The 16,548-nt window shown below is 42.0% G+C and overlaps 2 protein-coding genes across 2 annotated transcripts; both read left to right on the top strand.

The window, feature by feature from the left end:
• The first annotated feature begins 3,718 nt into the window (after window positions 1–3,718).
• LOC309716296 (organic solute transporter subunit alpha-like) lies at window positions 3,719–8,909 on the top strand. Its single transcript, XM_082550034.1, has 8 exons — window positions 3,719–4,445; window positions 4,544–4,695; window positions 4,884–4,957; window positions 6,225–6,383; window positions 6,537–6,648; window positions 6,764–6,910; window positions 7,937–8,042; window positions 8,165–8,909. The coding sequence occupies exons 1-8, from the start codon at window positions 4,373–4,375 to the stop codon at window positions 8,317–8,319; spliced, it is 978 nt and encodes a 325-aa protein (XP_082406160.1). The 5' UTR covers window positions 3,719–4,372; the 3' UTR covers window positions 8,320–8,909.
• Window positions 8,910–9,690: 781 nt separating this feature from the next.
• Window positions 9,691–14,671, top strand: LOC309716283 (uncharacterized protein). Its single transcript, XM_082550010.1, has one exon. It carries the CDS (start codon window positions 10,551–10,553, stop codon window positions 13,680–13,682), a length of 3,132 nt encoding a protein of 1,043 aa, XP_082406136.1. The 5' UTR covers window positions 9,691–10,550; the 3' UTR covers window positions 13,683–14,671.
• The last annotated feature ends 1,877 nt before the right edge of the window (window positions 14,672–16,548 follow it).

Raw genomic sequence — 16,548 nt, 5'->3', positions numbered from 1 at the left:
CACACGGGTGTTCAGTGTTCATAGACATAAACTACACCTTTATTGGCTGCTATTTCCAAGCACATTGTGCGCTGTAGGTCCTGCTTGCTACACAACAACATTCAATATTTAGTATTTACTGCTGTTTACACTTAGCTAGATTAACGTGATGCTGTTGTGTTTAGTATGTTGCTCTGTTTTTTTTGCTTGTTTTCTCTTCTTTTTCTCTCAACAGGTGATCCAGGAGGTTTTTCTTTCTGGTCTTTCTCTTTTTAAGTGCCCTTTCTCACTGTCCCTCTTCCCTTCTGTTTTTCTTTTCCTTCATCTTTCTTTCTCCCTTTCCTATCCCTCAGTCATGTCTGTCCCGTCTGTAACAACTGAAAATAAAATAAAATAAATAATAACAACAAAGGTTGATCAAATGGACCAATACGGCAAGGTCGTGATGATCCATTTGGCAAAGTAAATCCATTGGGTATCCTTGTTGGTCTTCAGACAACAATTCTGACGGCTAAAGAACCAAATGGGACAGGCAAAAAAAAACAACTATCACTTAATGCTCCAAAATATCAACTAAACTCAATAAAGAGTCCAAAACAAATGTATGTAGATTCACAATTACAATACCAATCACAGACCAACAAACACAGCATAAGCTTGTCAAAAATCCACCAGTCTCAATCAGTATGGCACTTTTAAATGTCCGCTCTCTGTTGAACAAGTCTTTTATTATTAATGATTTAATTTTAAATAATAAACTTGACTGTTTATTTTTAACTGAAACATGGCTGGGTTTGGATGCACCAGTTGTTCCCACCAAATTTAAATTTCTCTTTTTCTATTAGAAGTGGTAAGAGAGGTGGTGGGACTGCATCTTTAGCCAACAACACACTCACCACCAAACAAATTTTATTTGATCATTTTACCACTTTTGAATTCCACGCTATTGTTTTCAGCAACCCTCCAGTTTTATCTGTCACAATTTATAGACCACCTAAAGACAGCGCTGCTTTTATCAAGGAATTCTCAGAATTTTTAACAAACATACATTCAAAATATAATATGATCATTTTAACCGGTGATTTTAACCTGCACATAGATAATCCTTCTGACCCTGCATCAAAAGAATTCTTAAACATTCTTCACTGTTTGGATTTTACCCAGCACGTCACGCAGCCGACTCACAACAGAGGACACACTCTGGACCTGGTCATCACCCATGGGCTGTCCACCAGCGTGTCCTCTGTTGTTGACTTGGCTGTCTCTGACCACTACTGTGTGTTTTTTAACATCACCGGTTTTATTCAGCGGGAGACCTCGGTGCAAACTGTGAGGAGGCGCTATCTAACCTCTGAAGTGGCTGCAAATTTTACCAGGGTTTTAGACGAATGCTCCCCTGTGATTTTACCTGCACCCTGCAATTTGATTTTTAATCATTTTAACAGCAAACTGAAGAAAAGCCTTGACTCCGTTGCTCCACTCACCACCAAAAAGATTAACGTAAAACACATATCACCCTGGAGAAACGAAGAAGTCAAAAAACTCAAAAGAAATTGCAGGGCAGCAGAAAGGAGATGGAGGAAAAATAAAAATACTATCAACCATCAAATATTTTGCGAGCAACTTAAAATGTACAATAATACATTAAGGAAGTCAAGAAATTCATACTTCGCCAAAATAACCAACAATAACAAAAATAATCCCAAGGTCCTCTTTTCCACCATAGATCATTTATTTAACCCTGATTTTAACAGCAAAGAACCCCCACAGACTCACTCTGTGAGCAGTTTGCAGACCCCTTCAGGGGAAAAGTCAGCGCCATCAGATCTGATATTTTATCTAATCGCGATATGATTTTAAACACATCTGAGGGCTCGATTGTACCTGAGGAGACACTGGACAGCTTTGTCTTGGTTAATGCTGAGAACCTTAAGAAAGTTTTCTCCACAGTGAGACCCACCACATGTCTTGTAGATCCAATCCCCTCTTCACTCCTTAAAACACTTTATGGATTTTTTGAAGCTGAGCTTTTATACATGATGAATTGCTCTCTTCAGTCGAGCGTCTTCCCTGTTGCCTTTAAAACGGCGGTGGTGAGGCCCCTTCTGAAGAAGAGCAATTTGGATTGTAATGATTTTAATAACCACAGACCTGTATCCAACTTACCATTTTTAAGTAAAATCTTAGAAAAACTTGTTTTTACTCAGATTAATGATTTTTTGAATGATAGACAGATCCTGGAGATATTCCAGTCTGGATTTAGGGTGAACCACAGCACAGAGACGGCTCTCCTAAAGGTTTTAAATGATCTTAGATGTAACTGGGACTCCCAAAAGCTCTCAGTCCTGGTGCTACTGGATCTAAGCGCAGCCTTTGATACAGTAGACCACGCTATTCTTTTAAACAGACTGAAACACATGGTGGGCCTCTCTGGTGCTGTACACAACTGGTTCACTTCATATCTCTCAGACAGAACTTTTATGGTGAGTATGGATACATGCTCCTCTAAGATCCATGAAATGACATGTGGTGTGCCTCAAGGGTCGGTTCTAGGCCCTGTACTTTTTAATTTGTATATGCTCCCTCTCGGCAGTGTCATCAAGAGGCATGGAGTGAACTTCCACAGTTACGCTGATGACACGCAGCTGTACATCTCCGTGTCTCCTGATGACACCAGACCAATGGATGCCCTTTTTAACTGTATTTTAGATATAAGATCTTGGATGTCAGAAAACTTTTTACAGCTTAACCAGGACAAAACTGAAGTTTTAATCGTCGGTCCTGAGGCTCAGAGAGAGAAACTCTTGTCTAAATTAGAGGCATTTTCACTATGTCCTTCGCTACAAGTGAAAAACCTGGGTGTTATTTTTGACTCTGAGCTTGGTTTTATCCCACATATTAAACATGTAACCAAAATTGGATTTTATCATCTAAAAAATATAGCCAGAGTCCGCCCTATTCTCTCTCGGGCAAACACGGAGATGCTGATGCATGCTTTTATTACCAGTCGCATTGATTACTGTAAGACCCACCTTTTTAATTTAGCTTTTACTTAACGTTTATTTATTTTATGCTTATTTATTCTATCCTGTTATTCTATTATTAATTTAGGCTTTACCTAATATTTATTGATTTTATTCTTATTCATTTTTTAATCTTCTTACTCTATTTATATTTATATTGTATCCCGTTCTTATTTATTTTACCCTGTATATATCCTATTGTGTCATATCTTCAGTGTTTCCTCAGAGGGCGCTCTCTGCACCGGGGCTGTGATTGACCATGGCTGCTGGGGCTCTGGGGGTCCTCTCAGCCTGGCTGGGGGGCTTCTTTGCCTCCCTCCTGCTGTGTGCCCAGCCTGGAGGTCTGTGACCGGCTCCCGGTGCAGACGGCTCCCTGTTATAGTGTTTCCTCACTTGGCTCATGCGTACCCAGCCCAATTTTACTCTTTAAGTGTGCATGTGTGTATTCGAGATGAATCAAGATTGTGAGCATCATTTTTTTCCTTCTTGCAAAAGAAATATGATGACATGGTGAAAAAAAACTAGACAATTATTAGCCAGAGACAGTTGAGCGACCACAGTGCCATTCACCTCTCTGTAACAGAATAACAGATAAAGTTTAATAGTCTCACCACTCAACATTTGAACCCTCTGGAATTTTTCTAGGTAATAGATTTGAAAAGCCTATGTAGGATTTTCAACTTTAAACGTTTCTCATTAGTTTTTCTCTGCTCCCATTCATGCCGTACTGGCTTTCTTTAGTAGTATTATATATAGTACTGTGGAAAAGGTTAAAAAAGAATCACTTTGCATTTTGGAGCACTGGATAGAAGCTCAGATAAAATGTTCCTATGGCTTCATAGATTTCTGCGTAACATACCTGACCATAGCTGAGCCTAAACTTTCAAACCAGAAAGCCAAACTGAGACTGAAGTAATGAAAGCTAACCTTTAAAGCAATAGTTTAACGTCGAAATACTGTAAATTAGCCGAGAATCAAAAACTATAGCTCACAGCTCATGTTATGCACTGAGAAGGAAATAACACACCCTGCCAAAGTTCACTTTTCCTGACGCACAATGAATCTTAGCCTTTCACTAAAACTCTGACCTTTGTGTTTTTTAATTACAGTCACTTAAACCTGTGAATAAATGCATCACCAGTTGCTCATGCGTTCTCATAAAGTTGCCTGCCACTTCTTATCCCACCTTCACTTCTTCAGAATCCCTTAAGTGCTAGGTACTCAGCTCTGTGTTGAAGACTCTGGAATGTAAAGGGGAAGCAGGTTTTACTTTTATGACTGCAACACTATTTATATTTTTTTAATTTTACTCTTGTTAATATTTGTTAGTCTATTTTTAGTCTATTTTTTAAGACAAGCGTCTGCCTACCATGGAAGCTCTAAATGGAACCATTGATCCAGCTTGTCTGAAGGGTCGACCGCTGGCTATTGACATGCTCAACCGTAAGTTATACACACTACTATATTCATTTAGATTTTAACCTGAAGAAAGTCTGATTCATGCTGTTTCTATGTGTCTCCTATTGTTCTTTTTTAATCAGAGCTAGATACATTTGGCTATTGCCTGTACTTCATGCTCACCTTGATGTCCTGTGTCTCCCTGCTTGTGTACCTGGAACAGTGTGCCTATATTTACAAAAAACTACCCTACCCCAAGAAGACCTTGGTCATTTGGGTAAACGGTGCAGCACCAGTGAGTATTCAGGCCTGCTTAAGTTTTATAACATGCCACTGATTGTAAAACAAATATGATTGCAACCATTAACAAGTTTCAACAACTTGTTAATGGAGAAAGTAAGCCACAGTACATTAACAGACGTCTTCAAACGTTATAAGCGTTGCAGCTGCATGTTTTTAAACACAACAATTTTACCGTTTCAGGTCATTTCCACCATGTCATGCTTAGCTATGTGGATCCCGAGGGCATTTATGATTACAGACCTGACATCTAACAGGTGAGTTTTCCTTTAACTACACTTGCAAAACATTTCCCAGTGTAGTCAGTGTTTTTGTTTTTGTTTTTTGGTTTTTTTTTTGTTACAGTTTAACAGTTTAATGAATTATTACACATGACGGGTCAAAACTCACACTTTGCACAAAATAACAGAGAAAAAGAAAACGCCATTGAGCCATTTGATCCACTCTGAAATGGCACCAACAGATAAATATGAAAAATTGAACATTTTAAAACACTTTTTTCAAGCATTAGTTCAACAAAAGTATCTGCTGATCTAATGTGATCCTTGGGAAAAGTAAGTAAACTCTTTACTGGAAACTTGTTGATAGTGTTTGGCATAATTAGTCTCCATCAGACTTTTTCTTCCATGGAAGTTAGATTGAAATCTGAGCTGCGACTTGGCTTTCCCACTTGCTTTCTTTTGGGGTTTTTAATCTGTTCCCTAGTCGATGTATTAGTGTGCAAAGATTTTTATCCTGTTGAAAGACCAGCTTTTAGTTTAAATTTCAGATTGCCTCACATTAGCTTGAAAGAATCTTTGATTTAATGCAGAATTTATAAATGCATTAAAAACAGCCAGCTGTCCTGTCCCTGAGGCAACAGGACAAATCCAGACCAGATGAACATGCAGCACCATACGTCACATTTCTGATGTGAGCCTGCTCTTGAGAAACAGCCATTAGCCTAATCCTTTTTTGTTTGTTTGTTTTACTGTGGCTGAGTTATTACTTATTTCAAAAGGGCTTGGTGGTTGCATTTATGCTAATTGAAAAAACGTAGCTAATGTTTGTTTGGGACATTAAAAGCTTGGCCTCCCATGCAGGTCAGATTTCTTCAATTTCTGGATTTGGATGCATGGAACTTTTGGATACTTTGCATTAACCTGGCATCAACATATATATCTATATCTATATTTACCATCATGCAAGTTGTTTCTAATGCTTACTTTGGTGAGGCATTCTGTACAAAAACAGTCAGCAGATGCCAACATCTGAACAGGGACTCAAACCACCAACTTGCAGCTTATAAGCTGGTGGCTCTAACAGCTGGTCTTTGTTTCAGTCAAGTTGTCCACTGTGAATTTTTAGCTGCCTGCACAAACATAGCAGGTTAGATCAGGCACACATTTCACACTACTATAAATACATTTTTGAATTTTTCTACCTGTGATGGTTACGTTCATTTGATATTTTATGAGATTTGCATAATTAACAATACACAACAGCACATCTTAGACGTGTGTTGAGTTACCTCTTTCCTTACAGTTATTTTGCAGTTGTGATTTACAAGATCTTGCTTCTGTTGATTGAGGAGTTGGGTGGCAGCAATGCCTTTTTGGAGAAGTTCTCTGGTAAACCCTTTTGGATCAGCACAGGACCCTGCTGCTGCTGTTGTCCATGTTTACCCGACGTCCCCATGTCAAGGTAAAGAGAGTCTGCATATCACTGCGCTGGCTCTAGCTCAAGCCTGTGTCAGATTTCCATATCATATATTCTGTCATTCTGCATTGACTGCACATTACCTTATCATGGTACACATGTGTAATGTTAGTCTGTCTCTGGACTGGGTTTGTTCAGGCGAATGTTATTCCTGCTGAAGTTAGGCTCTCTTCAGTATGCAATCCTGAAAACGGTGTTCACTGTCCTGTCTATAGTACTGTGGACCAATGGCAACTATGATCCTACTAATGTAAGTATTTGAAATGGTTCTCTACATATCTGAGTGGACTAAAATAGATGTGCGTTAAATTAAAACATATTTCTATAAGATTCATATAAATGTGTGTGTGTTTCTTTTTTTTCAGCTAGGAATCTATGGTATAACCCTTTGGATTAGCCTATTTGTTGGTGTTCTAACCATCATCTCCCTTTGGCCTGTTGCCATTGTCTTCATGAACATGAACCGCTATCTACGCCCACTCAGGATTATACCAAAGTATGCAATGTACCAAGTGAGTCAACAGCTGTAATACCAGATGCTAAGGTGCTTCACATGTGTTGGGGGTAACTCCTGAAGCTGACTTAACACAGCTAATTTTCTTGTGATGAGTTAATCCGCTCAATTTGTGAAGAGAAATCAAAAGGTAATTTCCTCTATCAGAGAACAGGGATACCATGCCAGCATGGATGCTTTTGACATTGTGAAAACTCAGATAGGCTGAAAATGTGAAAACATAGAAAACCCATAAGTGACCAACAAATTTGACTGAACTCCAGAGACCAGCACTACAAAGCGGGAGTTTGTCTTATTCGGATAACTTCAGAGTTAATCCTCGATTTTCCGTACTCCAAAGGTGGTTCACTTCTTACCTGTGTATATCACCTCAACCTCGTGAACCTAAAAGGCTTCAGAGCAGCTTAGGTCCTAGATTAGCTATCAACAGGTATGAAATCACTGCCTGATGACCAATCCATTCTCCAGAAAATGGTGTAACAGCTCCCTAAACGTCCCTTGAACTCATAACCAGCGTTGCGTGACTAATTATCCTGAATGCTGATGTAGGGTTCGGTGAACAGTTACACTGGGGATGCTGAACTTGCTTCATAGTACGGGGCTCTGGTGTTTTTTGGGTAGATCATACACCACTACTGCAGTTAATTAACTAGTAATAATTTCTCAAATCTGGCTCTCTCCCATGTGTGTCATTGGATCTATCGCCCTCTGCTTTCCACTCTTTCCCTTACAGTCGTGGCAGACGGCTGCCTCTCCCTGACTTTGGTTCAGACGTTTCTCCCTGTAAAACTGAACTGAACTTAGTATTTTGCAAATGCCAAAGCCAATAATGCAATACCAACAGCCATGACCTAAATCGTATATTTAAAGAAAATGACTGGAACATGCACCAAGATTTAATGGAGTTATCCTTTGCCTGTGCTTCACCAGCCTGTCCACCAACTTTCAGTGAAAATCAGCCTAGTAGACATGCTACACAATCAGCATGACCACTGTGTAAATGTTACATTGTTTTTATCCTTAGTTAACACTTGTGTTGAGCCAGCTGCAGACATCGATCGTTAACATCGTGGCCTTGTACGGAAACATCGCCTGTGCTCCTCCATTAAGTTCTCAAGCCCGTGGAACCAGTAAGAAACATTTCTAAACGCCTTTCAGATATGCACAACTGATGTGAAATGAAACTACCCAACACTGATTTATTGTTGTTTTTGTGTGTGTGTGTGTGTGTGTGTGTGTGTGTGTCCCGCAGTGCTTAATCAGCAGATACTGATCATGGAGATGTTCATCATCACCCTGGTCAATCGGTTTTTGTACCGCCGCACATATGAGGCAGTTGAGACACATGACAGTGAAGAGAACACCACAGCGCTGCCAGAGGCTACTCTCATGGAGCATGATGTCTAAAAAAGGACAGTGAATCACTGTGTATCACTGCTCTTTAACTATGTAAATGATTATGTAAGTTAAGAGATCATAAAGTAGTCTAACATTTTACGTCATTTAAGGAAAGGAGAGAGAAATGCCTCCGTTTTACTGGATTCATAAGCACCCTTTGCATTGCTTTCAGCCCTGTCTTTGACATATATCCATGGAAAAAGTACAATCTCTTTCTGAGTTCTGATGTTTATGCATGATAATAGATAGATAGATTCTGGGTACTGAAAGTTTTAAGTTATGCTGACAGAAATACCAACAAGGAAAATCTCTTAATTTGACTGACTTACATTACTTATAGTAGAATTGTTGTTTCTTGCAGATGATTAGATGTAAACAGTGCTGTGCAGGACATTTTCTTGGCCATTAGATGCACCTCATATCGCATTTATGATAAAGAAATGTCAGTAGTATCAATCTTCTCTTGTCATCAGTCTCTGCAAACATGTATGCAGTGTATCTTTGTATGCAGTTTCTTTTTTAAAGAAGTTTTACCATTTTTTTAGACAATACTGGAGCTTTTTGTCACACTGGGGCAAATGCACAGGGTGGGAGTTTTACATTGGCCTCGAGAGAAGTGAATAAAAACAACTTTTTCATTTTGTTAACTAATGTTTGCGTGTGTTTGATGTGTACAGTGACATATGTTTTTGTTTATTTTCCCCCTTTAGCTTAACAAAGGAGATAAATGCTGAAGCATTACTCAGTTCATTTCTGCATTTCTGTCTGCGTAGACCTAAACTGAGGACTTAAGGCAGAAAATAGAGACTTTAATGAAACTGTCTTTGAAAAGAGGTACTTGTGAGCAAAACAGATGTCACACCATCTCTATTTAAGTGACATTTTCACGACGATGACAATTTTTCAAACACTGCATTTAAGATACTTCCCTTTGAGTGAGTGAGCCTGAGTGAATATATCTTTAAGCGTCCCACTGAATCTTAACACAGCTCAGAATAGCCAGATTTTTTCAAAGAAGGCTGACCCACTTACACAGACTTATCCGGGCCAGAGAATGCATGTGGATGAGACAGCAGCTTTATTTTCAGACTTGCTGCTGTACGTTCTACTGCTGTTTCTCGAGCAGCCACAAGGAGCCGCCCTAGTTCTGCCCGCCCAAACTAAATTCATTAACCCGGTGATAATTAAAACATAACAAGTTCCCCCTCATAAATATACATCATTTGCAAATTAGAAAAGGCATGCAGGTCTATATAACTCAGGGCCATCACACAGATTTAAATGTTGAATTAGCAGTTGCTTCACAGAGTTTAATGCCCCCCTTTTTCTCGCTATCTCAAAAATCTGGTGGTGACTCTGTCAAGACGCTCAAAAGGTCATACCAACAAGCCCGAGTTTTCAGTGGGATTTTAAAAAACTTAAAAAATTAGCCACCACTAAAAAATATGAATAAAATAAAAAAGGTTTACAGTTGGTTCAATGTTTTCTAAAAGGTGTTACAAATATGCTTTTTGAACACATATCCAACACATTAGATGAAAAGAAAAAGAAAGGCAAATAATATGCTAATTATATTCTAAGATTATTGCTCTTTATTATTATTAATAGACGTCAATTTCTATTCATAAATCACAGCTTCATGACACATTTAACAGACTGGTGAGAGTTGCGGTGATGCAGATGATTGAAATGAGGCCAGTTTATTTAGAATTAAGGCAAATCCACAGCACAAACCAATTATTAGGCTGCATGTAGAGGTAGCGCTGCCCTAATCTGGATGAGACGTTTTATATAAAGCCAGATCATTGAGAATTGAAAATGTGGCCCTATTAATGGAGCATTTGTCTTTGCTGTTTATATAAACAGAGTCATCAGACAGGAAGAGAGGAAGAGAAAGCTATGTTCAGGGTGGGTTGATGACAGCCCCTGGCTCTGCATTGCTGACGAAAGCTGCTTAGCCCCTCAGTTGCTATGGCAACCAGGGAGGGCAGCCAGACAAAAATGAGCCAAAGGGGAGGGGCTTTTGAGGGAGAAATAGAGGAGAAAGGGCTGGATGGGAAAGAAAGACGGAGGGAGGGATACGGACAAGTGATAAAGAAACACTGAGAGCAGAGGAGGTAGCGCAAGGCTACACACGGAGAAAAAGGTCTGGATATAAATGCTCCATCACTGGCTGGGGAATAAAATCTGCAGCAGCTGACAGGAGGATACAAAAACAAAAAGGGGGACGCAGAGAGAAGATGGACGTACAAACGGAGAACATGGACCCCCCACCTTGTGAATCGCAGCCAAGTGGAAAAATCAGAAAAGGATTCAAGCTGTTTGGCAAACGCAAGCCAGGTAACATCTTTTCTATTCGAAGCAAAGGAGATGGAAACAACAAGTCACCTGTTCACAGGAGCAAAACACTAGATGGATTATCAGAGAGTCCTGCGCCAGATTCTGAGCAGGAGCCGGACAAGGAAAAGGGACAGGAGGTGAGCGAGGCAGAGAAGGAGCAGGCAGAGGAGGAGCAACTCGGCGAAGATGGCGTTCTGGCTGCCGCCCCTGCTCGCAACTCAGTTTCTTCAGCCAGCTCAGCCAAGTCTCTCAGCTTCCTGTCACTGCTGAGGGGTGGCAGGAGGGGAGTGGGGGACCGCCGAGTCCACACCGTGTCCCAGCCAGTGGGTCGCCAGCGTCGTGGGCTGAAGGGTCTCTTTGGAAATGTTAAGTTCAAATCGAAAGATAAAGAGGAGAAGGAGGAACTCCCTCCTAGTCCGCTCCTCATGTCATCCCGTGCCAACAGTGTTGAAATCATCAAAGAGGACCTCACCCTCACACCCAAATCCCAGCCTCGCTCTCTGGACAGCCCTGAAACAGAGAGGCGTGAGCACGTCAAGAGTGCAACAACTCTGGACAGTGCAACCCCATCCCCACCAGAGACTGCAACTTCCCAGGTAACAACAAGCAATGTGAGTAAAACTCATGAAAATGTAGCGCCGTCGCCCACCCATGAGCCACCACTGGTGCCCGGGGACACCAGCCTGAGCTCGTTGCTTGCGGACATCTCGTCTCTCCTGACTTTTGACTCCATCACAGGGGGTGGGGACATCATGGCTGATGTGGAAGCAGAGTGGGGGAAAGCGAGCAGTGCTATCAGCGCTGTGGTGACTGAGGTCACGCCAACATCCACATCTCCCTTCTCCAAACCCACTATCTCCTCTCCGCTGAGTCCCACAAAAGTCAGCACTGCTTCCACAGCAAAACCTTCTCATGTAGCCGTCCCCACTGCCACTTCACCCCAACCCTTTACTGCACTGTCGAAGGCAACTACAACCTCTTCTCCCATTTCCAAGCCAAGCACCACCCCCACAACTTTCACCAAATCTTCCACTCTGACAACTCCCTCAGTCAAACTGAGCTCAGACTCTACTCCAGCCTCTGAGCCTTCTGTCAGCGCTAAAACCATCACAGCTCTGGCGCCAACTACAACAAAACCCTTAGCGTTTCCTGTAACTTCAACAAACCTTTCAGCTCCAACGTCTTCCTTTGTGATTACAAGTAAATCTACAGTGATGTCCATCTCTACAGCAACCACAGCTCCTCCAAACACCCCAGCCTCTGTAGTAAAGGCTCCCTCATTTAGTCCAGTTCTTACCTCTACAGCTAGCAAACTGGCTTCACAGACTGTACTGCCTCCTCAAACTACTACTTCTGTAAGTAAACCCAGTCTTGTAGCTACTTCACCCCCCGTCTCCACCAAACCCTCATCAATAACCCACAGCCCACCCATCCCTGTTGCTATCTCCCAGCCTCCCCCTGCTAAGTCAAATTCAATTAGCACTTCCTGCAAACCTTCTCTAATCTCAGTTACAGTAGACTCTAAAACCCCAGTGACAGCATCACCAGCCTGCACAGTTACAACAAAACCATCTTCTCCTGACCCGGGTACTCTCTCTAAAACAGCAGCTCCCACATCAGCTGCAACTTCAGCCTCTGCATCTGGGGCCCTTTTCAAGCCTACACTCACCTCCACCCTCACAGAACAAAATAAAAGCCCTCCCTCACATGTAACTGCTCCTGATATCTGTCCTCCCACAGCTAAAACCCAACCCAGCCCTGCATCTATAACAACTCCAGCTTCAGTTTCTTCAGCTAAGCTTCCTCCTGCGACTAAACCCACCTCTGCCTCGGTCTTGTTAGATAAAACGCCCCCTACTCTCGCACCAATTCCAGCACTTGCTACTCATGCAGCAGTTTCTACAGCATCTACTGCTCTGGGTCATATTCCAGTTTCTTTATCTAAAGATCAACCTGCTCCTGCTCAACCGCAAATTTCCCAATCTAAAACCCCTCCTGCCCCTGTTCAAGTCCCACTTTCTGTCTGTAAAGATCAGCCTGCTCCAGCTCAGATGGAGGGTCCTCAATCTAAAACCCCTCCTGCCCCAGCTCAGCCCCCAGTTACTGTATATAAAGATCTGGCCGCTCCAGCTCAAAAAGAAGTCCCTCAATCCAAACCCCCTCCCACCCCTGTTCAAATCCCAGCATCTGCATGTAAAGATCCATCTGCTCCAGCCCAACAGGAGGTTTTTCAATCAAAACCCCCACCTGCCCTGGCTAAAATCCCAGTTTCTGTATCTTCTGACTCTCCTGCCCCAATTTCTGTAGCCAAACCACTTTCTACTTCTGGTCAGATTCCAGTTTCTCAGCCAAAAGCCCACCCTGTACCTCCTGGTGCTCCTTGCCCTGTCACTTCTCTTCCTCCTACCCCTAAACCTCAGCCAAGTGAAGCTCCAGCCTCTGCTAAGTCTAGTGGAAGTGGACTAGCAACAGTGGATAGCCAATTGGCTAGTCCAAATGGCACAAATGGGGAGGGTGTGAAGACTGCACCGTGTAAAACCGAAGAACCACATAAGGAGTCGCGAACAAGCCTCCAAGAGCCCCCCAGAGAAAAGAGAACACAAGCCAAAGCATCAGGGCTGAGCAAAATCCCTGTCGTGGGAGGAAGCAGAGTGGGCAGGCTACCTGTCCGGGACAGCCAGCAACATGCTGATGAGGAATCAAACAGAAATCCGCCCACACCCGTGCTAGAAGAAGAAAGACCCCATTTTAACTCACATGATGCAGGAAACAAAGATAAAATCAGTGCTGCAGAAGCCACCTCAAAACACACCCAGGAGGACAGTCAGCACCCCCAACACCAGAAAGTTCTCACCAGTTCAGCGCGTGATTCAAAGATCCCCGTGAAGCACGGTGCACAGACTCACTCTGCCTCCCAAGTCCCTCAGACTAAAGAACCCCCTCGCACTAAGATACCCGTGTCCAAGGTTCCTGTCCGCAGAGCTGGTACTAAACCTGCAGCCACAGGTGGCAGCGCCCAGATAAGGAAATAAGACAGTGGATTGAATCAGTCGACTGCAGATTACTGCTCTGACTGCAACTTTTTTCCAACATCACGATTTTTTAAACTTTGCATTCTATACTGTAAATCCTGGCTGGTCTTTCTGTCATCTCTTGGCTTCACTACTTCATAAGCAACAAGAACAGAGTCAAGGAAACTGACAGCACTCAAGCACAAAACATCCCCGTGGGCAGCTGAAGCAACAAGCCCGGCTCTTTGGTGCTGAGCCACCCTAGACATGCACTCAGGAAAGGTTCGGGGTCACACCTGAACACAAAGCAGCATCGGTAACAAAGGATGAGCGAGATAAAAGGTCATAGGAACACAGTCTGTCTCTCTCTCTCTCACACACACACACACCCTTTCACACAACATGGGCGAGTGCCTTTTTGAGGGTGCTTTTCCTACAGACTGTCAGAATTTTTTCAGTCTTTTCTACAGTACTTTTAACTTTTGTTACTCCCACTTTTTGTAGGAACCTTCAAGTCTTTTTTGTCTTTCTTTTCAGCAAGTCTCTTTGATAATAACCAATCCCTTTACCTTTTATTTATGCCAGGAGATGAACCGCAGGAGCTCTATAGATAAATGCAACAACCAAATTTTACATTCCACACCTTTCTCTGGATGTATGTAGCAGAAAAAAAACATGCCATGAAGTTTTTGCACAATATGTTGAACTGTACAGCGCCCGTGTGTCCACCTGCTCATATGTAACATACTCAGATCTCACTGTGAACTATGGGAGGGGCTGTGGTTTGAAAGAGTGGAAATTACTCCTCGCAATGAAATTGACAGTGGAGAGCAGCCATTAAAAATGGCATTGTGGACAGAAAGGATGGTGGGATGAGATCTCCAGCTCATGAACTGGCACATCTTTATTCATGTCCCAGTTATACTCTGATGAGAACAGCATCTCTGTGTAGAGACTCATCTATGTTGTCCTGTTTCCTATTTAATCAATAAAACAATATGAGTACCTAACATGTGGGATCTGTCTAAGTTGTGAACTGCACACCGTTTTTCATACTGTTGTAGTTTTAACATGGGGAGATACGAACACATGCCTGCAAATAACTCGGATTATATGGAAGGAACATGTAAATCTGAAATATAAGTAAAGGCTAAGAATCAGAGCAAAGAGAAGGAGTAATATTATATATTTTCCCTGACTGATCTTCACCATCTTACATGCAGCCAAGTCTCAGCTTGTCCTCACAGACACATCATTCCAGCGTCATCCACACTCCAAGCTCACTGACCTGAATAGTGAGCACATGAATGCCAGCTGAGCCAGGCCAATCAGCTGCGAGGGAAAACGCTTAACATGCATAGCCTACCTTATTATCAAAGGGAAAAGGGTCTGGGAATGTGTGTCATTGCTATTCTTAGTGTAAAAACATACCTAATGGACATGCTGAATGATTCCACTCTGACTGAGTCGATGATTTGCTTTGGAGTTTAATATCACTGCTGATAATTTTATTACCAAACAAAAAGGAGGAATGAGCAACAAAGATCATTTATTAATGTTGCACGGAGACAGAAAATGCAAGAAAAATTTGACTGGTTAATAGCAGATGAAGTTAAAACCCCAGGTTAAGGATGGGAAACTGATCTGAGTCATGGGATGATGTTAAGAGGACTGTTGCGTTACGAAGAGGGAGCAAAGCCTGAATGTTCTTTTGATTTACAAAATGAGGATTGCAGAGGTGACACAAAAAGACCTCTGTTTGATTTTGAAAGCCAGAGGGCGCAGGCCGAGAAGAGAAAAACACGAGGATTGCACCACATCAGGTGTCGATGCAGGCTATCCAGGGCAACACGTCTCCCTGAGAAAGGAACAGTTGCTCCCTAAGGCCCTGAGCCAACACATGTTTGCTTCCTGGCATAACACCTGCACACTGAGATGTAAACACTCAAATAAATGTCTGTAGATTTATAATCACGTCTGTCTGAGGAGGTATTGAGTTGCAGGCTCGCACTGTGCCACAAGGTAATAACGACATTATGCTCTCCATCACTGGAAAACACTGGTGAGATCCTGTGTACGTGAATGCTGCTTTGTGTCAGCATCCATTCACATGATTATCCAGCAGTCTGGATTTCATACTGTAAGTGAGAAAGATAACAGCCGAGAGCACCGCGCAACAACGGTGTGCGTGTGTGTTAGTGGAAAATACTTTTATGCTATGTTGTATGATCTGTCTCCGCAGTGTTTATACAGATTGTTTTGTCTGTTTCCGTGCACACAGTCTCGCTATCTCTGAAGACAGGCCCCCCCGCCCCAATTATTTAACACAAACTACAGCAGCCATAATGCACCGAGGCCAACCTGGCTTTCTGTGGCGTGTCTGTGTTTGTGTGTCTGTTTCTGCCTCAGGAGAGGCTACGTGCCTCTTTAGAACCTAATTTAGCATGCTTCATTCTTTGTTTCCATGCCAACCCCACTAGGTCAACCAATAAAAGGCTGTGGTATTGGAAGGCGGGGTTTCAAACATGAGTGCGTTAATGAGCACATGAACAGCACATAAGACCAGTTATTAGATGCTATAAGGTTTAAAATTGAATTACACTAAGTTATTTAGTGGAATATAATATTTTATATCCTATATAATTATTTTTTTTAGCACCAAAAAAAATTTATGGCACAATTTCTGAACTTTAAGTGACATTCTGGAGGCATTAGCAGTATATCTGCAACAGCTGTGTTGTGTTCCAATATTATCTTCTCATATTTGTTCCTTTATGTATTTATTTACAGGTGCTAATTGCAATACACACGTTTCATTTGTTTGCCTTTTCTAAATCTCCTTTGTATTTGAAAACCATTCACTTTTTTGGTTTCTTATCAGTTTGGT

The sequence above is a fragment of the Aulonocara stuartgranti genome (assembly GCF_965226115.1).
Source record: "Aulonocara stuartgranti genome assembly, chromosome: 10".
NCBI lineage: Eukaryota > Metazoa > Chordata > Actinopteri > Cichliformes > Cichlidae > Aulonocara > Aulonocara stuartgranti.
The sequence above is the reverse complement of the archived record's forward strand: the minus strand, read 5'-3'. Positions and strand labels throughout refer to the sequence as shown.

Coding starts and splice junctions, on each gene's coding strand:
- LOC309716283 (XM_082550010.1), top strand. CDS start 10,551: ATGGACGTACAAACGGAGAACATGGACCCCCCACCTTGTGAATCGCAG.
- LOC309716296 (XM_082550034.1), top strand. CDS start 4,373: ATGGAAGCTCTAAATGGAACCATTGATCCAGCTTGTCTGAAGGGTCGA. Junction 6,384..6,536: donor CCCGACGTCCCCATGTCAAG/GTAAAGAGAGTC, acceptor GGGTTTGTTCAG/GCGAATGTTATTCCTGCTGA. Junction 6,911..7,936: donor CAAAGTATGCAATGTACCAA/GTGAGTCAACAG, acceptor TTTTATCCTTAG/TTAACACTTGTGTTGAGCCA.